The sequence below is a fragment of the Erinaceus europaeus genome, chromosome 7 (genome assembly GCF_950295315.1).
Source record: "Erinaceus europaeus chromosome 7, mEriEur2.1, whole genome shotgun sequence".
Taxonomy (NCBI): domain Eukaryota; kingdom Metazoa; phylum Chordata; class Mammalia; order Eulipotyphla; family Erinaceidae; genus Erinaceus; species Erinaceus europaeus.
This window is the reverse complement of record NC_080168.1, coordinates 80080721-80107559: the sequence shown is the minus strand read 5'-3', so window position 1 is coordinate 80107559 and position 26839 is coordinate 80080721. Positions and strand designations below refer to the sequence as shown.

Here is a 26839-nt window from a genome sequence, read left to right as displayed (position 1 = left end):
TTAACTCTTTGGTTTTATTATACTGGAAAAACAACACACAGTCTTTAGTCAAAGAACATTGTGATATTTATATTCCATTGCACAGATATGGATTATACAAATTAGTAACACAAGTTATTTCTTAAATTCCAAACATCTTCTAAAATATCATTACAGCAGGTGCTAGGATATTAAAACATCAAAGTGGAAATCATACTCTAAATAGTAAAATATGACACTGAAAATACTGCACATTTTAATTGGAACTAAATTAAAGTATGTGCTCAGATGCTCTATCAAACTAAGCAGCAGGGCAACTATAACTACAGTAAGTCACTGTGGTCCATTTTTAGGTATGCATATATATGATTATTCTTTGATAACCCCTCATCTTGAAAATGCATAAAGCAAACAAAAATGTGGATAAGTGATTTAAAGAAATTTAAAGTTCCCCTAACACCTAAGATCTAGGGTGAAGTGTACTATTATCTATGGCTTCATACAACTACTAATTCAAAGATAAAAGACACCACACTTGGAAAGAAGAAAAGATTTTTAAAAGGTAATGGTTTTAATTGAATTAATGAGATGAAAAGATAGTAAAGCCCTGTTTGCTACTTACATGAAAGAAAATTTTAAAAAATCACTGCACAAAATACAAAGGGTGGAGTTATGCTATGGTATTAATTTTTTTTTTCTCCATAAGGTATTTCTTGACTGTTCAAGAACAAATTAAAGTTTCGACGGCAAATTTGTTTTCAAAATGCCGAATTGTAACACAATCACTGACTTCACGTTTCTGAAGACCTGTGTGGAAGAAAAAAGTCTTTAGTTGTCTGTTCTTTGGTAATATTCACATTCCTCATTTATTTGTAGACATACAGAAATTATTTACTCAATATTCTATGAACTTCTAAAAATTGGTATTTCTTTTAAACATTAGAGGACAATTTTCCTTTTCTAAATTAAGTATTTTAATAAGATAAGTTAGATTTCAGTAGCAGTAATGCCATACAAATAAATTTATGTTTAAATTACTGAAAATATTGCGTGTCTTACTGTGATTAATTGCTGAAACTCAGAACTAAACACCAAAAATGGCAAATTTCATTTTATGTGTGTTTGATTTACAAAAAACGTAGCAAAACAAAACAAAACAAAAAAACAAAGATAATTTTAAATTGGGGGGGGCTGGGCGGTAGTGCAGTGGGTTAAGCACACATGGTGCAAAGCGCAAGGATCAGTGTTAAGGATTCCAGTCCAAGCCCCCAGCTCCCCACCTGCAGGGGGATAGCTTCACAAGTGATGAAGCAGGGCTACAGGTGTCTATCCTTCTCTTCTCCTCTCTGTCTTCCTCTCTTTTCTGGATTTCTCTGTGTCCTATCTAACAACAAGAATAACCACAACAAGTGAAACAAAATGGGAAAAATAGCCTCCTGAAGCAGCAGATTTGTAGTGCTGCCACTAAGCCTGAGAGAGAATCCTGGAGGCAAAAAAAAAAAAAAAAAGAATTTTAAAATGTTAAGAAGCCAAGCAATAGATTTCAAGTGACCATCAGCCTCAGTTGAGAGACCATATTTAATTTAAAATGCTGTAAAGTAGGTATTGATCAACCTGTCAACACCTATGTCCAGAGGAGAAGTAATTATAGAAGCCGACCTTCCACCTTCTGCACCCCATAAAGAATTTTGATCCATATTGCCAGAGAGATAAAGAATTGGGGACCTTCCAAAGTAGGGGATGTGATATGGAACTCTAGTGGTGAGAATTGTATGGAATTGTACTCCTCTTATCCCACAATCTTGTCAATCATTATTAAATCACTAATAATAAAAAAGAAGTAATCTAGTTTATAATGCCAAAAAAATTAAGAAAAATGTTTATAGCTTTGTCAGATGTGTTTTCATTTTGATTCTACAATTATCTGGAAAGGAAACAGGCAAACACTGACATTTTTAAGTCATAAAATTCTTTTATTAAGAAATAGAAAATGTTACAAAGTTTGGCAAGACTACACTAGCTTTGTTAATGAGCTTATATTTTTAGCCCAATTCCTTTTTAACTAGTAAGACTGTAATTATCTCCAGAATGATTCACAAAGTCAAAAGTGTGTTTCAAGTCCCTAAACTATATTATATTCTTCCAGAGCTGTTCTCTAGAGATGATTTTTAAGAACAACTGAAATATGGCTATAGATAAGTGGTAAGGTAGTAAACTGGACTGAGTGATTATATGGAAAGTGAAGCTAACATCTCATATTTCATATTCACCTATTTTATCTGAAAAAGAGGACTAAGAAATAAGATGATTGTTCATAAATCTAGAAGTATTACAAAGTGATACAAAATAGCTTTTGTTCTCATTCATGGAAAGATACTGCTATCAGTGACTAGCCTTCATCTAAATCTAGATGTTAAGAAACATGTTGGAGAGAAATAAAGTTTGCCGCCAACACTTTAATATTTAAAAGTATTACCTCTGATAGTGTCTCTGCGTTGCAGTCTGTAAGTTTCCTTGTCATGGCACAGTCGATAAATAAAGAAACCCAGGTGGTCAATGTTTTCAATACGATCAGTGATAACCATGTGCTCATGAATCAGATATGACTGAGGCAAATAGGTTCCAGCCTATATTTGAATAACACATTGAATGAATATCTCAAAACATGTACTGAGCAGATGGGGAAAAAAAAAAAATCAACAAACTTCCTGGAGATTATATATGAAAACAGAGACTGACAAACTACTGCCTATCAACTGTTTTCATAAATAATCATGATGATTTGTTGACATATTATCTATGGCATCAGATTTGACCATTTGCAAAAACAGATCTTAATTCTTGAAAAGTCTATTTTTTCCCTCTGTTCTTTAAGAAGATTTAGGTAATTCAAGACCTTATGTTTTTATTTCAAAATACAAAATATCAAAGGAAAAAAGCCCACAAAACCCCAAGTCTTAAGTTCTTTGTAATGTCTTCTATTTCTAGTGAGATGGGATACTATTAGGATAATTTCTCAACACAGAATTCCAAGGTATTATGAAAACTTCATTAATAAGAATCCTTTAAAAAAGTTATACCTTTATGTTAATGAGCAACTCCAGGAGGTTTCTAGGTGGCATAACAATGGAAGTGTTCAGAGGAATCACATAGCACTTATCCAGGTTCAGATCTAAATAGGCTGTGAGTTTCTGAAGGGGAAAAATATCTTTTAGTTAGTTATAACACTGGCAGCAAATGATAATGACTTATCTGTATCATTGTAATGAGCTCTTTACAATGTGCAAACCACTTGCATCTCAGTAAATGATGAATTTGGTGGGATAGGGATAGTAATGGAAAAAGTTATTGCTACCAGAAAGTAAGATTCTCATTAGAGGCTTGCTTCTATAATACATAGTAACTATATAAATTGCAAAAAAACTTATCATCTGAATAAGAGATATAGTTAGTTCCTTCACTTCCTTCCCTAATGTACTCTAAAACATACATCCATTATAAATACAAATTAACTTCTTTTGCCTGCATCTGGAATAGTATCAGTTACTATGATGCTTAAGATAAGAAGAATATCAATAAAGATTGTCTACATTCTATAGTTTATAATATATACATGTACATCCATGGAACATCTATTCTAGTGGGAAATTTAAAATATTAACTAGATATTAATTACTATATTATCACATTAATTTTCTTAGATATGATCATGATGAGGTTAAATACAAGTCCTTATTCTTAAGTGAAAACAGCCTACACAGATAAGAGTAAAGTGTTAAATGTGACATAAAGAGATGGAGGAACAGCAATTTACCAGAAAAAGGCGGAAGAGCCATAAAGTAGATTTCAAGATAGACAAAGCAAGGAAACAAAGTTAAATAGGAGGTCAGGTTTACCAAGGGTCTGCTTCAGATAAAGAGCCCATTAAAGATGGAATTTATTTTGGCAGAAGAAAACCAAATCCACATTTTTTTCTCCCTTCTATTGTTTTGTTTTGCCACCTGGGTTATCTCTAGGGCTCTGTGCCTGCATAATGATTCCACCACTCTGAGTAGCCTTTTCTTTTGTTTTCCTTTTTCTTACTAAGACAAAGAAATGTAATAAAGGAAGAATGGGGAGAGTGGGAGAAAGAGAACCTGAAACACTTCTCCACTGCTCATGAAGCATCTCCTCTACAGGTGAGGATCAGGGGCTTGAACCCAGGTCCTCACACATAGTAATGTGTGCAATCTACTGGTTTGCCATCACCCAGCCCCCAAATCCATTTTCAAAAGTGAAATCTGCATTGAGTAAATTAGTAAATGCTGAAATTAAAAACTACAGAGCAAAATATCCTTGCATTCTTTACCCAATTCCTGGACACCTGGCTCACCTTGTTAAAGTCATGAACAATGTTAGCAGGATCACTATCTGCAAACTCTGGGACAGGCACACTGATGAATTCAACTTCATCTTCCTCAAAGATCTTAATATTTTCCTCAATTGTCTGGTACTGAGCATCTGGGGCATCTGCAGAAGGCTCATTTAAGAGGACATCATCCTTGATGTATTTTATTCCACAGTAGTACACGTCATCGGGCTAGAGGGAGTTTAAACACTATTTCAGCAATTCAGTGGGAGACAGGTTTTTAAATGCAAGCATTACTTAAGCTGCCACCTCTAGCTAAATAGCATTTTGCTTGCAAACTCTTACTTTTAAATGACAAGTCAGACAGTTTAATTACAGAGTCAGTGCATTCTTCAGGAGAAGGTTTTCAAGTATTGTAAAAGAAATAAAACCAGTTCCACAAGAAGAGAAGTAGCCGATTTTTCCTTTATTATATGGAATCAACAAAAAATGGAACAGGAAAGTAATTGCTCATCTGTTGACAAGTAAATTTGAAGAAACATACTGGCCTACTGTCCTATTTCTACCTATAAGCGCTATTTTGATAAAATAGTATATTCAGAAACTAAATGTTTTTTATCTAAAAGAATGTATTTTAGAAGTTTTTATGTCATTCACTGGTTAAATGATTTTTCTTTTATTGACAAAAAGAGGATAGTTATTCCTGAAATTTCCACAGGTATACAGTTCTGAATTTTCCTTAAAATATATCACAACTAGTGGAAAATATCAGATTAAAGCAAATGACTATAAAAATGCCTTGAAAAAGTGAACATATACTATATTAGGAAATAGTACAAAACACCAAGGCCACAAATAACCCTGGACAGTAGAACTGGAAATTATAATTTTTTATATATCAAATATATTTCTTATAAATTTTTTTTAAAACAGACAACCTGCTTTCAATGTCTATAACACATTACCTTCTCAAAATAAAGACAATGAGTATGAAATTTTTACATCCTGACAAAATGTTTTATTATTTTAATGAAATCTGTTTGCCAGTAATTCTGTCACATGTTAAAATGCTCAGACAAAAACCAAACCCTAGCAGTATGGGAGGTGGCACAGAGGGTATGGTGCTTGCTTGCAGGCATGGCGTCCTCAGTTTGATCCCCAGCACTGCATATCCCAGAGTGAGGCAGGCTCTGGTTCTTTCTCATTTTTGCTAGTCAATCAATCTTTAAAAAATATATCCTACTATTATAAAAAGAAAAACATCAGGAATAAATTATAAGTAAGAATCAAGACTATGATCAGTGTAAAAATTAATGCCTTAAGCTACTGGGCTTACCATTCAACAATCTAAGCTGAAGTCATCTAAGAAATTACTAAGAAAGAAGCAAAGAGAAGTGATGCCAATGTACACTGGGCCCAGACACAAAAGTATAATTATTACTAGGGAGCCTGAGCTAGCCATCAAGTCCATAGACTAGCTATATGACAATACCTGCGGCTATATACTTATTTAATTAGCAAACAACAAAGCCACATCAATATTAGCCATTAATTCTGACAGGAATAGAAGATTTGACAATTCTGAAAAAATCAACTAATGATCTATAGGCTTTAGTCAGTGACATTTCAGACAATATTGTTCTGTTTATCATGGCTCTTACAAAATACAACAATCTTATGCTTAGGAAATTATTAAACAAACTTTAAAATAGAGTCACCACTCTGACTAAAGATCACAGACAAAAAAAAGTGTAGGCTGCTAGCAAGTCAGGGTCAATTTTCTTTTTTTTTTTTTTCATTTTTCATTTTTTATATTTATTTATTCCCTTTTGTTGCCCTTGTTGTTTTATTGTTGTAGTTATTATTATTGTTGTCGTCATTGTTGGATAGGACAGAGAGAAATGGAGAAAGGAGGGGAAGACAGAGAGGGGGAACGAAAGATAGACATCTGCAGACCTGCTTCACCACCTGTGAAGGGACCCTCCTGCAGGTGAGGAGCCAGGGCTTGAACCGGGATCCTTACTCCCGTCCTTGCACTTTGCGCCACCTGCGCTTAACCTGCTGTGCTACAGCCTGACTCCAGGGTCAATTTTCTGATATATAAAAAAAGAAAAGAAGTCCTTAGTGTTTTCTCACTTACTTGGAGTGCGAAATATTTGTAAAGGTATGCTCCTCCAATGATGACACCAGCAAGCATAAATGCTAGTCCAAAGCACATACACCAACACCAAGCTCTTCTCTGGCCAATTGGGACCACTTCATCTGGATCCTAAAACAACAGACTGATGGTCATACCTCTGGTCAGAATTGAAAGAAACCTCAAGGATTATTGTTTTTACAAAGATTATAAAGACCAGAGGAGACAGGTCTCTCATCGAAACCAACCCAGGAATGATTAAGTGTGATGCCAAGATCCATCAAAACACCAAGGTGAGGCAAGTCTCTTGGTTAGAGTTCTGCCTTCTCTTAGTTCATAATACCCAGTTACTTATACATCTAGATCAGTAACATACTACATAGTTGCTATTTTCTATGCATATTTGGTGATAAAAATGCCTTCTCAACACTGCAAGATTAAGAAAATATTGTAACACAGCTAAGCTACAGAATATTATGGTGCTGAACCTTAATATGGTGGAAAAATAAGAAGCAGAACAAATACTTTTTAGTGGAGACAGAAATTGAGAGGAATGGTGGGACCAGAGAAAATGAGATTCACCTGCAGCCCTGCTTCACTGTTTGTGAAACATCCCTCCTAAACATGTAGGACCAGAAACTTGAACCCAGGTCCTTGTGTATGGTAACATGCATGCTCTCCCAGGCGTGCTACTACCCAGCCCCAAATAAGATCTTTAAATAATTAGACACTCAAAACCCAGAAATAATCCTATAATTCCATATCCTTATTCTGAAAAATCCCAGTTTGACAAAGTTCTTAATTTAAAAAAAATTTATAAAATAAAAATATTGACAAGCCCATAGGATAAGAGGGGTACAATTCCACATAATTCTCACTACCAGAGTTCCATATCCCTCCCATGAAGTTTCCCTATTGTTTAGCTCCCTGGGAGGATGGACCCTGGATCATTATGGGGTGCAGAAGATGAGAAGTTTGTTTTTTTTTTTGTCTTGAGGGTTATTGCTGGTTATTGTTATGGGGGTCAGTGCCTGCACCACAAATCCACTGCTTCTGGAGCCTATTTTTTTCCCTTTTGTTGCCCTTGTTGTTTAATATTGTTGTGGTTATTATTGTTGTTGTTATTGATGTCATTGTTATTGGACAGGACAGAGAAAATGGAGAGAGGGAAAAAAAAGAAAAAAATGGAGAGAGGAGAGGAAGACACCTGCAGACCCACTTCACCACTGGTGAAGTGACCTCCCTGCAGGTGGGGAGCCAGAGGCTCGAACCGAGATCCTTATGCCTTAACCAGTTGCGCTACTGCCTGACCCCCAAGTTCTTAATTTTTAAGGCAGAAGCAATAGAAAATTATGAGGAAAAAATGAATAAGAAAAACTTATTTATGTGGCTTGGGAAGTGGCACACTGGATAAAGCGACTCAGAAGCATGAGGTCCTGAATTCAATCCTTGGCATCACAAATGCCAGAGTGATGGCCTGGTGTTCTCTCTCTCCTTCTTTCTCCCAATAATAAAAGAAAGTGAGAGAAGGAGGAGGAGACGACTTACTTAGAAAGTCAAGAGATAAACAACTAATATACAATTAGTTAAGATTTTTTTTTATAGTTGTAGTTATTATTGTTGCTGATGTCGTCGTTGTTAGATAGGACAGAGAGAAATGGAGAGAGGAGGGGAAGACAGAGAGGAGGAGAGAAAGATAGACACCTGCAGACCTGCTTCACCGCCTGTAAAGCGACTCCCCTGCAGGTGGGGAGCCGGGGGCTCGAACCAGGATCCTTATGCGGTCCTTAAGCTTCGCGCCACGTGCGCTTAACCCACTGTGCTACTGCCCTACTTCCATTAGTTAAGATTTTGTTTCACTCAAAAAACCACCATTTATACAATTTAGCATTAGATCATCATCTGTAATTATAATAGTCCTTTGCTCTTCTAACTCAGGCCCTCTATTCTGTCACATCAAGAGTTATAGCTAAGTTCTTATTTGTGCCCATGATCATGTGCAAAGGGTTAACAAAGACAACTAGCTTCTGAGTTATGTAGCTCATGATTCAATATGTAACACAGATAGCAAAAGACTTGAAACTACCTAATAAAAGGAGTCTGGCTAGTGGCATGGTAGTACTACTGAAGCATATTCTTTACTTGAGAAACTCAATACAGAATGACTTAAAAGAGAAATTTAAACAAGATAGAAACTAAAAGTTTGGATGAAACATTGAATAATGTAGGACACATAGTTAGACTGAGGCTGAGATTTTAAATAATTTAACTGCAGAAATGTTCAATCTCAGGTTTGGATCAAATGCTGTAAGCACATTACATTTTGCTGCAATAGGCATGCTTGTCAGTTTACTATATGAATACTTAAGGAGTTCACAACAAAGTAGTATGTAATAAAAATCAGCCTAGAGGAATGTATCAAACCACATGAGATATTCCATCTGTGAACAGAAATTTTAAAAGAACTCCATGAAGTCAGAGAATATTATGGCAATGTACTGTGTTTGGTTTGAGCCCTCACTCTGTCATAAATATCTAAAGACATAAAAATAGTTCCTGACATAATTAATTTTAGAGTAGACACAGAGTAGAGGATGAAAATGACAGATGGAAACAGTCATTTCTTAACATTTGGTTATCAGCTGCTGAGGCAGTCAAATGTGCTTACAACACCTACTCTGGCAGGCGATCTTCTCTAGCAGTTTATAAATGAATAGTCAAAAAGCAAGGGTAATCATGTGCGAGGGAACATGTAACCTCAACTGTCAAACTGATAGCATGTTTCCATAATTGTTCAACAAACAATAACTTTTAAGAATAAATTATAAACGTTTACTATGTGCTGAGAATTATGCTAGGCACTGAGTCTGCATTATCAATCAGAGATCATTTGGATCAATCTAGAAAAAAATTCAAAGAGCATAAATATGATATAAGCTCTAGTAAGAAAGTGTACAAAGCACAGAATGTATGAAAGCACTTCAAAAAGGCCTCCTAGAGAGGAAATATTTGAGTGGAATGTTCAAGAGCAGATACTCACTGCCTAGATAGACAACAGAGTTAAAGGGTATAATATGTTGGGTGAAGAATGAATACATAAGACTTTTGCCTGGCCTAACTTAAAACAAGTCACTCATCATTAAACATTTTCTCCCCTGTACAGCAATAGAAACTGGTACACCTTAAATTATGTAGACATGGCTACTGTACAATTACTATCATAATCTCCCTAAAATCTCAGGTTTTTACCCCACTTTATAAATGCAGAGACTGAAGCATATGTTGCCTGATAATCACCTCTCAACAGTAGATATAGAAAGGGATGGCTGTCAAAAGCATTCTCATTTCTTCACTATACTAATTCCTGGTTCAAATAAATCTTCAAAAATATTTATTTTTTTTAATGAGAGAGACCAGAGCACTGCTCAGTTCTGGCTTATGGTGGTGCTGAGGACCTTAAGTATACTTAAGTATAAAAGACTGGTACACAACTTCTGTGCTTTCTTCAGGCCCCAGACAGAATCTTATCACATAATAAAATAAAATTCCGTAACTAATTATGTCTTCAGTAAAATGAAGGATAAGTTCTGGTTCAATTAGTTAAGAATTAGGTCACCTCAATCAGTTCCCTAAGAAGCTTTAGTAAATGTGCTTCAATTATAAACTGTATTTAGACCAAATGCAATGATTTCTATATAAATTTTATTCTGGTCCTATACTAAAATTAATACACATTCTTCTATTGAGTCTTGTGTTTACAGGATGAATGAAGAGGTGTTTTTTTTTTTGTCAATGTTCCCCAATACAGTGGTTTGTACTATTAATAGCAAATGAACATGACACAAATTCAAGTTCCAACACCACTCAGGGTCACACAGCACCCAGGGAACCCAGGGACAGTGAGATTGTATATATATGCATATGTCCCCAGTGCTGCCATAAGGGGGTGGAAAAAAGGGAAGAAATGCAAATACTTTCCTAACTGTATTCTTTTTCCAGGATATAAACTTTAATTTTTAAAATAATTTGTATAGGATTGACAAACGTAATACTAAATCTTCGACACAGTATTGCTCTACATTTATTTAAATTTTATTTCATGCATTTCATTTTTTTAAATATAGTTTTTGCTTTTAAGACTATGGCTATTGGGGGCCCAGTAGTGACCCACTGGGTTAAGCGTACAAAATCTGACGTGTAAGGACCTGTGCAAGAATCCAAGTTCCAGTTCTTCCCACCCCAGGAGGGAGAGGATTACTTCACAAGTGGTGAAGCAGGTCTGCAGTTGTCTATCTTTCTCTCCCCTTCAATTTCTCTCTGTCTTATCCAAAAACTTGAAAAAATGACCACAGGACTAGTGGATTCATAGTGCAGGCAAAAAAAAAAAAAAGAAAGAAAGAAAGACTGGTTATTTTGGTTAGATATTGCTATGAATACTTTATATTTGCTATAATTATTTTGAGCCTAATTTCATAAGTTACTATCATCTAGGTAGAGAAATGCTAATAATGTTTCCATTGCCAATATCTTTTGTTCAGATTTTTCATTCTGTTTTAGTTTTTTAGCTAAGTATCTATCTGCATGGATTTAACTATTTTTTGAAGCAAAAGTATGTGGGAGATTGTTCCACCTGTTTACTACTATGTAGGATATCAGAGCCCTTCACGTATCATTAGTGTATATTATTCTATTCATCTGACATCTACGTCTGACATTCCTTTAACTAGGATGGAAGCAAAAGAAAGTATGATCAAGCAATCTGTTCATTATTAGTAGCAATGCTTATCAAACATATTGTATGTAAAACATAAAATCTCTAGCTTAGAAGCTAACATGCTTAAGTATATTTTTGCATTTTCTCTTATTTAAATCAGTACCTGAGCTTTTTACTGTCTCAATTTCTTTTTTCAAATATGATCATTACTCTCTCAATTATGAATAGAATTAATGAGTATGTCTGATTTATGAAAAGAAAGCTGTTTTCCAAATGACTGGTATCATATGGATAAATAAAACTACTGCATTATTCTGTACTTGGCATAGGGTAGGCTTAAAAAAGGAGAAATTAAAATTATACTTTCTACAAAACAGATTTCTCATTAACACCTTTTTTTCTTTTTGGTTAATCTTGAAACATACAAGAAAAATCTTTTTAAAATCTCAAATCACTGCATAACAATTTACCAACTGTGATAAACTTATGAAATCTGAACCAAATTATTGGCATTATGTAAAATTATGTAAAATTAGCACGTCTAGGTTAAAAAAATAGGTCATAACTTAAAAAAGACAAAAGACAGACTGCAAATGCTTTTACTGATGGATCAGAATTTAAACAATTGTATATTGGGCACAAGCTGTTATCTGGTGCAATAGCAAAATATTATTACAAGAATAAAAATTATTTTTACATGTTTTTAAAAGACTATTATTCCTATGTAGAGTTTAATCTCCACTGAATAAAAATATGACAATTATTTTATGAAATAAAATTTCAGCATGTTTTCAAATTCATATTGTTAAGATTTAAAGACATTGGGCATAGTTAAAAGAAAAGCCCTGGGGGGCCGGGCAGTAGTGTAGCATGTTAAGCTCACATGGTGCAATGTGCAAAATCCCAGTTAGAGCCCCTTGCTCCCCATCTGCAGGGGGATCACTTCACCGGTGGTGAAGCATGTCTATAGGTGTCTGTCTTTTTCTCCGTGTCTCCCCCCCCCCCATCTTGATTTTTCTCTGTCCTATCCAACAAAAGCAGTATCAAGGGCAACAAAAATGGGAAACATGACCTCCAGGAGCAGTGGACTCATAGTGCAGACAGACACTGAGCCCCAGTCATAACCCTGGAGGCAAAAATAAGTAAATAAATAAATAGAAAATGAAAAGCCTGGAGTAGCACTAACAGTAAGATAATGTATTATCTATAAGTGATTTTATTGTTTTTTTTAATGGTTTTGTTAATGATAGCTACAGCTATACAAACTGGTTAATACAAATTTATTTTGCCTATGACTGAATCAGGAGTTCTTTATGTTTCTAATATCAGTTGTCTTCCCCCAAAGAACCCAAATATGATACAAATGCTCTATCCTCTATAATTGATTATGAAATCAAGTGTCAAAATGAAAGATGTAAAAGGAAACTTGTTCTGGTCTCATTTTTGTATTAACTCTTGGATTTTAATTTATCATTCACAAGGTAATTACAAAAATCACATTCAAATGTGAGCAATTCTATTTGAAATGCATAACTTTTAATAAGAAAGGCAGAACCATAGACTTCTAAAAGTATAAAATAACTGTAGACACTTGTAACTCTATCCAAGTTCAGGATTTTTCAAGTTATATAAAATGACTACTAGAAAAATGCTAGTTCTTAAAAAGAGGGATATGTACATCTATATAATAAAATTTCCACCTATTTATTCATTTTTAATGTTAAAGAAAACTTTGTAATCTTTAAAAAGACATTTAGAAAGTTGAACTGAAATGCTATTTATTATTGCTTCTTGGCCTTTTGGCTAAGATCAAGTAAAATGCTATTTTATATGATTTTTTTTTTGTTTTGTTTATTATATAGAGACAGAGAGAAATTGAGAGGGCAGGGGAGAGAGAAAGGGAAAGAGACAGAGAGACACCTGTAGCCCTGCTTCACCACTCATGAAGATTTCCCCCTGCATGTGGGGGCTGGAGGCCTGAACCCGGGTCCTTGTGCACTGTAATGTGTGTACTTAACCAGGTGTGCCACTGCCTGGCCCTGAGATGCTATTTTATTGATGTCCATTTAAATGTTTATCTTTATCTAAGTCTAAAAAAGGATTAAGCATAAATAAGTCTTAACCACAGAGACTAGAAATAAAAAAATATTTAAAAGCTAAAAATCTCAAATTTCTAAAGGAAAATGAAACTAAAATAAAAAGTCATGTACTAAGAACTAGAAATTAAAACTACATCAGACTAGATGGTTATGGAGTCATTGAAAAAACTAGGTCAGTAGTAATTATTTTAACCTAGAATTTATACCCAGAGAAGTTATCAGTTAAATATGACAGGGATTTTCATATATGTGAGGTTTATTATTATCATTTGTTGTTATTATCATTTGAAGAAGCTGGGCCATGGTACACTCAATAGAACACAAATATTATAGTGTTCAAGCTTCCAGTTCCCAACTGTAGGAGGGAAGTCACAAGCAGTGAAGCACTGCTGCAGGTGTCTTTCTCTCCCTCAATATTTTTCAAAAGGAAAAAAAAATATGTTACAAACTTTTTCAAATTCACATAACTGGAAGTTAAACATGTGATAGAGGCAAAAAAGCATTTAATTCCAGGGTGATAACTACACTCAGGACATCTGTTGAGCAACATGCCTAGAGTATAACTAGTCCAGATGGTAAGACTAAAGAATGACAGGTAGAAAGTTGCCAAGAAAAACATGAAATTTGATAAGCTATCTAGTAAGTCTGTACATATGTACAATTATGTTGCTGTCAGACAGTCTAGGATGAACTGGCAGTAATAACACAGAAATAGAAACCAGTAGCTTGGCAGTGGTGCACTGGTTAAGCGCACATGTTACCATGTACAAGGACCTGGGTTCAAGACCCTGCTCCTCACCTATGGAGGGTGGGGGAGACACACTTCACTAGCAGTCAAACAGGTCTTCAGGTGTCTTTCTCTCTCCCTCTCTGTCTCCATCCTCTCTCAGTTCCTCTCTGTCTTATCAAGCACAATAGAAAAGGGAAAAATGGCCACCAGGAGCAGGGGATCAGAGTGCCTGCCCAGAGCCCCAGTGATAACCCTGGAGGCAAAAAACTAGAAACCACTCTCACTTGCAACAATCAAGTCCAGAGAAAGTGAAAAAAGTTTAGTATTAGAAGCAGAACAGAGGCGCTGGGCAGTGGCCTAGTGCAATTGGTAAAGCGAATAAGTTACTATGTTTGAGGACCCAAGTTTGAGCCTACAGTTCTCATCCACTGGGAGAAGCTTCATGAGCAATGGAGTAGTGCTATACATGTCTTCCTTCTCTCTCCCCTTCTTGCCCTATTTCTCTCTGTCTCTATCATAATCAGGACATAAATAAACTCAAAGGAGACTTTATTTAAAAAAATGCAGAATAGTTAACTGCAATTACTCAGCTGTAGGTCATCGTCATGGCAAAAATAAGAAATAACAAATACATACAAGCATGCTGTATAAATTTATTCAGAAATGCTGTAAGTATACCAGAGACTTAGGTGTATAGTACATAAACCCACAGAAAAACCAAAATATTCACTTTACATGTTAGAAAAAAAAGTAGTAGTATTAAAAATTGAAGAAAAAAAAAATCAAAGACCATGAAACAGAATTACAAGGAAGTATTTAAAGTATTTAGAAGTTATTGAAATGGGGTCCAGGGGTGTACTGATAATTTCAGGAAGCCTATAAGCTCAAAATAGTTTTAATAATAAAAGCTACAACACTTTTCAGTGATATGGGAGCAGAGATTAACCAGGATGACAGAGTGACTGGTGCAGTAAGGTACATTTTCAATTAAGTCTCCTGAAAGGCTTCTCTGAGAAATTAATATGTGCAATAAACCTAAACTCTATGAAAGAACAAGTTGTATAACAAGATTCTGTGGACAAGAGAGACTAGACAAAGGACAAAATAAATACAGCAGGTGGCATTAGGGACTGGGGGAGGTAAAAGAACTTAGATTCTAACATCAGATCGGTATGGTCAAAACTGAGAGCCATAGTCAAGTGGACATAAGAAAGTCAGGGATCACCTGGGGTATGAGAAAGGGCTCAGGTTAGCACCTTCCATACTACTGTGTGCAAAAGCTCAATGTGTATCACGCCAACAGACAGACTGCAGATAACATGAATCCAGTTGTCTTCTATTAAGCTACCAAGGAAAGAACATGGGGAAAACAACTGTGTCAACAACTGTCATGTAAATCATTATTTCCCCAGTAAAATAAGAAGAAAAAATAATACTGGCGTTAGGATCACCAGGCATAATTGGGAATAATTAAAAGCATAAAGGCGTCTTGAGACCAAAAAGTTTGAGAACCACTGATTTTAAAGAAACTTGGAACTTGGAGCTAGCAGTACCACCATAAGCCAGAGCTGAACAGTGCTCTGGTGGAAAAAAAAAAAAAATCCATGTTTGTCAAAACTAAACATTGTCAGTTTAAAAATATATAGATAGGTCATTATAGAAATAATAATTAACCTGTTATCTCTGACCTTGGGAGAACCACTGCAGTTTTCAGTGGAGGGAATAGGGACACAGAACTCTGGTGGTGGGAATGGTGTGGAATTATGCCCATTATTTTGTAAACCAATATTAGATCAATAATAATAGCAATAATAAAACATTAGTACTATGTATTTGATACTGAGGGAGGGATAAGTAATGACAGAAATAAAGAAATATTCCAAAACAAGAATTGGGGAAATAAGATTTTAATAAATGGGGTACAGGAAAGGGGCTAACATTTAATTTATAGTTATAAGACACTGTTCATTTCATCATAATAGCACTATAAGGTTGGTATCGCCACACTACTTTATAAATGTGGTAACATGAAGCTTCAGAGGGCAACTGACTTGCCCAAGTTAACAGATTTAGGTCACAATATTGGGCTTTGCCAGTAGACTCTTAACAATGTCTGAACAATACTTTAGGTTTGAAGCACTACTCTATAAAAAAAAAAAAGTATTCTTCCACACTAATTTTCTGTTCTGTCTTGAAATCTAGTCCTACCAATCTCTAACATCAGTTTAATTAAGTGACATCTGAAAAGCTGAACCAAATCAAAAAGGCAAATGAGGCAGATGTTACATTTGATCTCATAAATATAACTGTTCAACAACATGACAAACGCCAAGACCTATGGCAGTTGTAAGTGTACTGGCAGTTATAACAATTACAGTGACTAGCTATTTATCTTACTCTGTTCCAGACATTGTAATAAACTTTCCTCAGACTATTTCGGTTTCTATTTGTGTTTCTATTTTTGTTGTTATTGTTGACACCAGGGTTATTGCTGGGGCTCAGTCCCTGCATGACAAATTCACCGCTCCCTGCAGCTATTCCCACCCCCTTCTATTTGATAGGACTGAGGGAAGGGGGAAATAGAGAGGGAGAGAGAACAGATAGACACCTGCAGACATGCTTCACTGCTCTTGAAGCATCCCCTGCAGGTGGGGATTAGGGGCTCAAACTCTGATGTGTGAGCACTCAACCAGGTATGGCACTGACTGGCTCCCACAGTTCCCATTTTGCTGGGGGGGAAATGAATCACAGAAAGTTGGAATCAGTTTGTGCAAAGTATCAATAAGCAGAAAAGAGAAAATTTAAATCCTAAAATATAATTGCATTCTCTAGATTCTTAATTACTAGGCAGTACTGTTCCAGAACTGTAACCCTCTACTGAGTGTGTTAGCTGGGATAAAGGGGAGATAAAAATTTCAAGTTTTTGGGAGTCGGGTGTTAGCGCAGTGGGTTAAGCACACGCAAAGTACAAGGACCGGCATAAGGATCCCAGTTTGAGGCCCCGGCTCCCTACCTGCAGAGAAGTCGCTTCACAAGCTTGAAGCAGGTCTGCAGATGTCTATCTTTCTCTCCCCGTCTCTGCCTTCCCCTCCACTCCCCATTTCTCTCTGTCCTATCTAACAATGACAACAACAATAATAACTACAACAACAATAAAAACAAGGGGAACAAAAGGAAAAATAAATAAATATAAAAAAGATTCAATTTTTTTTCTCCAACCACTTAAAAATATAAAAACTATTCTAAGTTCACAGATCATACAATAGGCTGTCTGTGGACATAAAGGCCACAATTTGCCAATCTTGTTCTCTACTATAAAGGAGACTGTAAAGCAATAACATGCCAGGTCTTCAGATCTTTTGTCTCGAATTCTTATATAAATTAGTGGAATTCTAAATGAATACTAGGTTTCAGATAAATCTCCACTTCCATCTTGTCATTAAGAAATACGGTACAGGGGAGCTGGGCGGTGGCTCAGTGGTTTAAACGCACATGGCAGAAAGCTCACGGAAGTGCATGGACCAGCATCAGGATCCTGGTTCGAACCCTGGGTTCCCTGCCTGCAGGGGGTTCCCTTCACAGGCGGTGAAGCAGGTCTGCAGGTGTCTGTCTTTCTCTGCCCCTCTGTCTTCCCCTCCTCTCTCAATTTCTCTCTGTCCTATCCAACGACAGCAATAATAACAATAAACAAGGGCAAAAAAAAAAAGAGAAAAAATTTAAAAATAATTAAATATGGTACAGAACAACACTGGATCCATTTTTCCTCCCAATCAAAATGAAGAGTAATTCAAACTTTAACATACAAAAAATCCAGATGCACTAAGTTATCTGCTTGGGTCCATGATGTATTGATGTTTAGTTTGTGATCCCTAGTACTGATACAGCTAAAACTGATGGACTTGGGATTATTTTACTCCCAGAATTAAAAAAAAAAAAAAAAAAAAAGAGGGAAGGAAGAGGATTGAGGGAGAAAGTTATAAAATGAAAGATTACAAATGGATAATAGAGTAGAAATACTACAGCAGCTGGCCTGACAAATGAATTTTTAAGTAATGCAGGCCTAGATAGATTGGCTTTTTAGCAAGTGTGTGCTTTACCAAATGAGATCCCTCTCAGCCCCTTAGAGAGTGGACCCCCCCCACCCCCAACAAACACACAGCACTAGGTTTACTGTGCCTGCATGACTTCACCACTCCAACAGACTTTTTTTTTTTTTTTAAATAGTTGAGTGACAAGGAGAAAGAGACAGAGGAGAGACCACTAGTGAAGCCTCCCCCTTGCATGCTGCTCCCTATGGTAAGGGTTTTAACCCGAGTACTAGCACATCGTAAAGTGTGTGCTCTACATGCCCCAGACTACCTGTTTAAGTCATTTTTCTAGGATGAGGATAGGTCTTCTATTAAAAAAATAAAATACTACTTTGATAAGAATGTAGTAAAATAAAAAGATGGTTCTTTTGGATGTTGCAGTGACACAAGTGATTTAACTTACCTTTTGGTTTTTATTTTCTTTCTTTTTGGTTTTTATATTAGATAACTTTTTAATAATTTTTAAAATTTTTTATTTATTTATTTATTTATTACCAGAGCACTGATCAGCTCTGGCTTTTTGGTTGTGCAAGGGATTGAATCTGGGACTTTGGAGCCTCAGGCATGAGGGTCTCTTTGCATAGACATTATGCTATCTACCCCTGCCCTTAGATAACTTTTTAAAACTGTCTTATTTATTTATTAATGACAGGGATAGGAAAAGAGAAAAAGAACCAGACATTACTCTGGTACATGTGCTGCCAGGGATTGAACTCGGGACCTCATGCTTGAGAGTCCAACACTTTAAAACACTGCACCACTCCCAGACCACTGTATTAGATAACTTTAAACATTATAGTCATGTTTAAAGCAGAGATAATAATTCAGACAATAAATTTTATTCCTTTTTTTTGGTCATCTCCAGGGATTCAATGATGGAAGACATTTTTTTCAGGTAGAGACAGAGTCAGAGAGGCAGAAACAGGAGAGAGAAAAAAAAAAAGCACAGTACTTTCAATACAGTGGTTGCCAGGCTTGAGCCTGAGTTGCAATATGACAAAAAAACCAAAAAACCACTATCCAAATGAGCTATTTTGCCAGCCCTAAGTTTCATTCTTAACTCATTCTGAATAAGATATGTGAATTTTTCAAAGTAACTCTTGGCAGTATTGCTCAGCTATTAAGAATGATGAATTCATCTTCTTCACTTCATCTTGGATGGAGCTTGAAGGAATCATGTTAAGTGAGATGTCAAAAAGAGAAGGATAAATATAGGATGATCTCACTTGTAGGCAGAACTTAAGAAATAAGAATGGGAAAACAAAGTAAAACTTGAGCTGGGTCTGGTGTATTATTATAATTATTAAGTAATTAAATAATTAATTAATTAACTTTTGTCTCCAGGGTTATTGCTAGGGCTCGGTGCCTGCACTACAAATCCACTGCTCCTGTGGCCATTTTCTCCCCACTGGATAGAGCAGAGAGAAATTGAGAGGAGGGGAAGAAAATGATAATACACTTGCAGACCTGTTTCACCGCTTGTGAATCAACCACCCTGCAGATAGGGAACTGGGGCTCGAACCGGGATCCTTGAGCTGGTCCTTGCACTTGATACTATGTGCACTTAACCCAGTGCACCACTGCCCGGTCCCCTGGGTCGGGTGTATTAAACCAAAGAAAATGACTCTGGGGGAGGAGGAGGAGTGTGCTGGGAGGGAGGGGGAGTCTTTGGCATCTTGGTGTATAATGATGGGAAAAGGTACAAGTTAGGGGTGAATGTTTTACAGACACCTAGTTTTTACAGACACCTGCAAACCATTAAGCCCGCCTTAAAATTACTAAAAAAAAATATAAAAAAGTTAAACATTCAAATACATAAAACCCATCAAAAACTTTTTAAAGTATAAAATTCAACTGTGCCCAAAAGCTTTATGCAGATGTACCAGTCTCAAGTATTAAATAGCTAACACAAATTACTGTCAATTTCCCAAATTCCTAAAACATCTAATCTGAAGATTTTAGTATTTATAAATAATACATTAACTTCTCCTATCATATTTTATATTAGCTCTAAGTCATAGAATTATTGCTAGAAGAATTAGTCTTACTGGACCTCTCCCATGCATACAGAAAGCATAGATGTTATTACTGAAGTTGTTTTTTTGTTTTTTTCTCATCATAAAAATTACTGCAGGAAACTTAACAGCATTAAAGAAAAAACATTAGGGGGCTGGGCGGTGGTACTATGAAGCACAAGGACCTGCAAGGACTGGCACAAGTATCCATCCCAGTTCCAGCCCCCAGGGAGTTGCTTCACAAGTGGTGAAGCAGATCTGCAGGTGTCTCTCTCCCTTATCTTCCCCCTCCCTTCCCCTCTCAATTCCTCTCTGTCCTAGCCAAAAAACAAAACAAGCAAACAAATAACAACAACAAATCAAAATAATGGCCACAGGAACAGTGGACTCATAATATAGGCACTGAGCCCAGAGATAACCCAGTAGGCAAAAAAAAAAAAAAAAAAAGAGAGAGAGAAAAAAACATTAAATGAAAACTTAGGATATCCCTTAATATTTCTGTGATACTGTCTGAAATTCTGCTTAATATATCTACATTTGTTTATTCAGTCATGTTTCCCCCAAATATATATATAGAAATATTTCAGGTATTTTTCCCTAAAAAGTTTATTTTTTCATCTAAGCAATTAAAAACAAAAAATAAAATCTTGCATTACTTAAAATAATTTTGTGAATTTAGTTAACACATAAAATAGGATTGTATCATAGACTTCCTTAATTAAAAATATGTATCACAAATGCCAATTAAGAGAGATATCACAAATAATTTTACAGTGTACTGAGGGTCATATCTGTAACACAATTGCCAATTCTCAACATTTAACTAACCTATAGCTTTGTGCAAAGAAAACAAGAGCAATCAAGAAATAACCTTTATACATAACATAATCTTCCTGAAAACATAGCTTCTGATACTATTTTCTACATCATTTAAACAAAAAACATTTCATTCCAAAATTTATATTAGTTAAGTCATTTAACAGAAGGTAACAGTTATGATCTGATGAAGTTCTTTGATGCCAAAGTCCTTAACTCCTTCAGTTTAACCTCTAATTACAAAGCGCCAAGTTCACCAAAAAGTTTAAAAGGCTGAATTCATCAGTGCCATATTTGAAAAGATGTGTTGTGTTTCTGGATCTTTTCCTGTTGACACCATGGTATATATCACAGCCCAAGAAGCTTTGGTTATAATAAGAATTCAAAAGTGTTTCCATTTGAAAAAGAAAAAAGGAAATGCTTTTCAATACATTTCAAACATTTGAGTTATGTTATGCTAGAATAAGCAAAATAAAACACCTCACGTTTACAATTTAAAATCCTTTTGACTAAATAATTATAGAAGTTTTTAGTAATTCATAAGGAAAACCTCATGAGTTCAATTCTAAAGCACTTTAAATAGGTTTGTATCATGGGGTAGGGAAGCTACCTACCCCCTTTTTAGTGACTTGTAATCACTGTGAAACCTCTTAATATGGTAGCGCTGAATTCCATAGGGTCTATAGATTTATAATTTTGCTAAGGATGATATATTTGCTTCTGTCTACTCTGGAAAAAATTAATTTGACATGATACTGGGGAAAACCCCAGGCTGGCAATGAGTCCACTCCTGGAGCAATGTGCAGCCACCAGCAGAGGTATGCATACAGGAGCTGCCAAATCCCTTGGCTTGCACTGGGTTCATGCTTCCCCAAGCACTAAGCCCTCACTGCAAATGTCAAGACCCTCAGAGAACCAAAGTAATGATTATGAAAATTTTACCAGCCCATGTTTATAAACACTAAGTTACAAAACTAGGTGATAGAGATGCACTTTGGTTAAAGAGAACCAAGCTTCCAATCCTTGCTCTAAAAGGTGAACAAATCTCATTAAATAGCATATATTATATTTTCCTCCCTCAAAAATACACTATCCCTGGCATTAAAAAGTTAAATTATAAAACCCTTCAGCTTATGTCAAAAAGGCAATTGCCAGAAAGCACAGAAATCTAGGGTCTAAACAGTCATTTTGTGTATACAGTTATTCAGTTTACTGGCTTATTCATACTTTTCTTCATAATTCCATCTTGTACCATCTTCCCCCCCATACAAACTTTCCTCTCTCTTATTTATCTTTACCTTCTCTCCCTTTTAACAATGTTTACAGTGACAATGCAGGGTAAATTGGAGACAGCATTAATTATCAAGAAACAGCTGGTAGAGATACCTGTGAAGCAAATTTAAGCTTTTCCAAGGCCTGGTCCTGGAAAAAATTTCACAATTAGGCCTTATAACAAAAAGAGTTGTTGACAACTATTGTCCTACAGTGAGGTAACCCAAAATTAAAATTTGATTCATTACATAACATCTCTATCCATTTTGTCCTCCCACTGGTATTAATGAGGAAGTAATACAACATGCAAAACATGAGGATGAAGAAAGGGAATATGGGCCAGGAGAAATAAGACAGTAGTTTAGGCAACAGATTTCCATGCCTGAGGCACCAGAGGTTTCAAGTTCAATTCCCAGCACCAACATAAACCAGAGATAAGCTGTGCGGGGTGGAGGGAATGGAGAGGTGGGAGAATGGAAGGCAGTTGCTATTTTTCACCATTAAAACAATTTAATTCCTGCCAAACACAATGATGTGTTCTTAGTACTTTCACAGAATTTTAAAACTGGAAAAGTCTTATAGACAATCTGGTTCTACACTTTCATCTTACAGGTAAGTTAAACTGAAAACTTAAGCCCCAAATCAAGCAGTTACATAATGACAAAACCAGGGCTGCTGACTCAGTACATAAAATATTTTCTTTGACAGTTGTATGTTATATCTTATCATTTTCCAAAGTTCAAACTTAAGGACCCAAGCATAAAGGAGCAAATGCAACCTAGAACATGAAACATGCATACAATTTCAAATGCACCTATTACACAAAACATAGGTTGTATGCATTGCTATTTCTATGTCTCTGAGTGCACTGTGAAAACCAAGACAGGTGGAGGAAGATGAAGAGTTAAGGGGGAAATGTAAGACAAAGAATAATAAAGCAAGCTAGTTGGGATTATATCATCAAAAGGCATGACTGCTGAAATTTATAGCTATTGAAAAAATAAGATTGAAGAAAAAATGGAACAAGGAAAAAGGAGAAAAATACCAAAAGACAGGAATCATGTGAAAATAGCTGAATGCATGTTACATAAGTCAGATGAGTGAAGTGATCAAAATTCTTATGGCATAAAGGAATAGCATCTGTGATCTAATCCAGAATCGCAGGTGATATCACAGCAGGTGACCCTTTGAATTACATTTAAAGAAACACTGGCTTATAGGATAGTTTGTTGTGGTCTCAAAGGGTTAAAAAGTACTAAAACATTTGTTGGAAAGTTCTGATAGGGGAAGGGGTGGCTCCAATCCCAACACCACCATAAACTGGAGCTGGTAAAAAAAAAAAAAAAAAAAAAAGTTCTGGTCCATAACTAGTAGTCTTGTTTGATCTCAACTAACCAGACATGAAAATGCCCCAAGGCAAACACCCACAGCTGATCCTCTATGGAATCCAAGCAGTCATCCTAAAGAGTTAGAAAACATTATATAATCACTGCCCCAGCCCTGAAATGAAGAGATCAGTTCTTTCACAAAAATCTGTCCACTAAGGAGCTCAATTACTGTTAAGTGACTGATTATCAGGATTCTACTTGAACACAGAGAAATATTTTGTCAACTCCCTGAATAAGTCTTTTGGCTTTTCGTTAGAATTACTCATTTTGTATTTGCCAAATCATCCATGACTGCTACAAGTATTATAAAGGAAGACTCTGGCCCTCACCACTTAGTTCTAGCACTTTTCTTTGGACACAGGAACTTGAGGACCTAAGCACCCGTGAAAAACAGAAACAGGAAAGAAGGCATAGAACTATGAGCAATTACGGTTTTTTTTTTAATAGCTGTTATGACCACAAAATTTGAATACAGCGAAGCGTGAGAAAAAAGCCACCATTTCAGAAATGTCATAAAATGTCAAGTCAGATTTAAATCAGTCTAACAAATTCTGATTTTTTGTTCAGAGTTTAAAATCCCCTTCATAACAGCAATACAGAGAAAAGCTAACAGAAGTGACATTAACCAATGCATTGTCCCTCTTTTTTAATTGGGAGAAGTTACAGTTGTTTATGGGGTAATTTACAGAATTAAAATCAATGTTTATATGTGTATTTGAGACTGGGCACTTGACAATCTATTTTAGATGCTATGAAAATTAGATATGCACAGATCTAAGAAAATAATTTGCTACTGGAATAACCTATACATTCTAAATTATTGAAGTGAATTTAGAAAAGCAAATATACCAAATACCAAGTCGTATTCCTTTTGGGGAATCAGTTCCCGGTTCTTATTTCAAGGCAAAGCAGCCATTTAAAAAATCTAGTTCTGACGTATGTTTGTACCAGAACTTTTCCAGAAAATTAGTACAACCATTTTCTATTTAATATAGTAGTCTCAAATATTTTATACAAGTGACCTATTTTTCAGTAATAATTTCCATCGGAGCAAATAGTTATTACTCCTAGCTACAGTTTCTTAATGTTAAAACTGAAGTTTATCCTACTTACAATAGAGCCCAAGACATGCCAATAAAAAAAGTTAAAAAACAAACCATCTCTAAAGATAATGTCTATAAAACTGCACTTCTACCTAAAAGATACCAAGTTTGAAAAGGCTGCGAATTTTCCTTTCCGACTCTTTAACAGTGATTATCTTATTTCTACCGACTCTTATTTTAAGTTTGCACAATCAAGATTATATTTCTGATTTTTACTTAGGTTCTAGGGGCGGAGGAGGTGTAAAATAAATAATGCAAAAGATGCAAGACTGATTTTTCTTTCGTTTTAGTTTCTCTTTGTAGAAGGGGAGCATATCGTGCTGTTAAAAATTTTTAAACTTCAATGTCAGTTTCCCACAAGGTCGTTACTGATTTTTCTCTGGAGCACTTGCTTGCTTATAAACGCCAAATAAAATAAAAATAAAAGGCCACCACCTACGGGGAGCAGATTGTCACCCAGATCTCCCCTTTGCCCCTGGGTTTGGACCCACTACGGTGCAGGGTGACACCCTAAGGTGCTGTAATTTCAAAGGGTGGTGAGGACAAGAAGGGAAAAAAAAAAAAAAGCTTAAGAAACACGCTTGAACAATCCAGAGGCTCACAAGAGCTGGACTCGGGCCAAGTGCTGTGGAGTTGAGAATGGAAAGGAAGGCGGCCACAGACTCGCCCGCCGCCGGCGGTGCTGTCAGCCATCTTGGGCTCACTGTTTACACCGGGCAGGAAGCGCCCAGCTGCGGTTTCGCTTGTCACCACCGGCCTCCAGGTCCCGGAGGAGCGAGTCCAGAGTCCGTGCACGACGCCCCGACTGCACCCGCGCGACCCTGACTCGCTCCGAGGCTTTCATCCGGCTCTCCCCAGCTCCCCATGCCCCCACCACGAGTTGGGCTTCGCTTCCTGCACACGCACTTCTTTATAAAGAAGCTGCAACAGCAGGACAACAAAAAAGGGGGGAAGGGAGTAGAAGCAAACCCGGGAAAAGGAAAAGATCGGCTTTCTGAGGGACCCGTGCCTTGCATTCCCCGGAGGAAGCCGCCCCCCCAACCGTGCGGGCAGCCCGCCCCACCCGACTCCTCCCTCCCTCTTGCCCCCAGAACTCCTGGCCCTCGGACCTTGCAGTCCACAGCCACGGCGTCCGGAGGGATGATGAGCGCCTCCTCGCCGCTCTTGGGGTCATCCTTCTTAGTCTCCTTCTGGGCCAGAGCCGAATTGAACGTAACCTTCACCATGGTGCAGCCTGGGGTGCCCGAGGTGGGCGGCGAAGGGTTTGAGGAGCGAGTGGTGGGCTCCGAGAGACGGCAGCAGCCTCCTCGGCCGGGGTCCCGGCCAGGCTCAGCTGGGGCAGCGGGGAACTGTACGGTCTCGCACAGGCTGAGGCGGCGACTGCAGCTCCAGTTCTGCAACCAGCCAGCTCCGGGGTGAGGGCGAAGGCCACGCCCACACCCCGGGGGCGGAGCCGAGAAGCCAAGCTGCGACCTGGGGACTGTACCTATGCTTGAGTGGGCGGGGCCTTCGTGGGAGGGGCGGGGTCGAAGAACAAGACTGCAGTCTGAAGGGGGCGTGACCAGTGTTTGCGTGGGTGTGGCCATAGCGGGTGTGAGCATGTCCTGACTGTGTGAGGGGGCGAGTCTGTGCAGTGCCAGCCCCTTCCATCTCCCTTTGGTCTGGCCCGGGACCGGCTGGGGGAGGGTGGGTCGACTCTGTGTGGAGGCGGGGTGCGAGCTACGTGGATTTTCCGGTTCTGAGTTCGCTTGCAATAGTTTCTCACCGTCCCCAGTGTTTCAGGTTCGTAGCAAAACCAAGTAACCCATTCCTGAGTTCGACTCACGGGTACAAAGTGCAAACCTCTGGATGTACCAGTTGGGCCCTTCACTGCCTCTCCTCCCTAGGCGGGGTCACTGCCCTGCCCTGGGGACTGGGGGCGGGGGCTCACTGCACTGAGCTCTCATTTCATTTGAGGCGAGCTCACCGGGGAGCCCCGAGAGGTTTCAGGCACCCAGTCTGTGTGACCAGACTTTATCTTTCCCAAACCTCACTCCAGGGCGGCACCTCAGTCTCCTCAGATCACCTCCCTTCTCTCAGTAGGCCAGCGTCTGCCCTGCCTTGTCTCAGAGCGATTTCTATGCAGACGCAATGCATTTCATGCACCACAA

The 26839-nt window shown here is 37.2% G+C and overlaps 1 protein-coding gene across 1 annotated transcript; it reads right to left on the bottom strand.

Moving 5' to 3' along the window:
• On the bottom strand, positions 1-26123 carry ITM2B (integral membrane protein 2B). The gene is made up of 6 exons (XM_007521221.3): positions 25799-26123; positions 6468-6596; positions 4352-4558; positions 3060-3170; positions 2456-2606; positions 1-786 (listed from the first exon to the last, which is right to left on the bottom strand). Exons 1-6 carry the CDS (start codon positions 25913-25915, stop codon positions 701-703), a joined length of 801 nt encoding a protein of 266 aa, XP_007521283.1. The 5' UTR covers positions 25916-26123; the 3' UTR covers positions 1-700.
• Between the last annotated feature and the right edge of the window lie 716 nt (positions 26124-26839).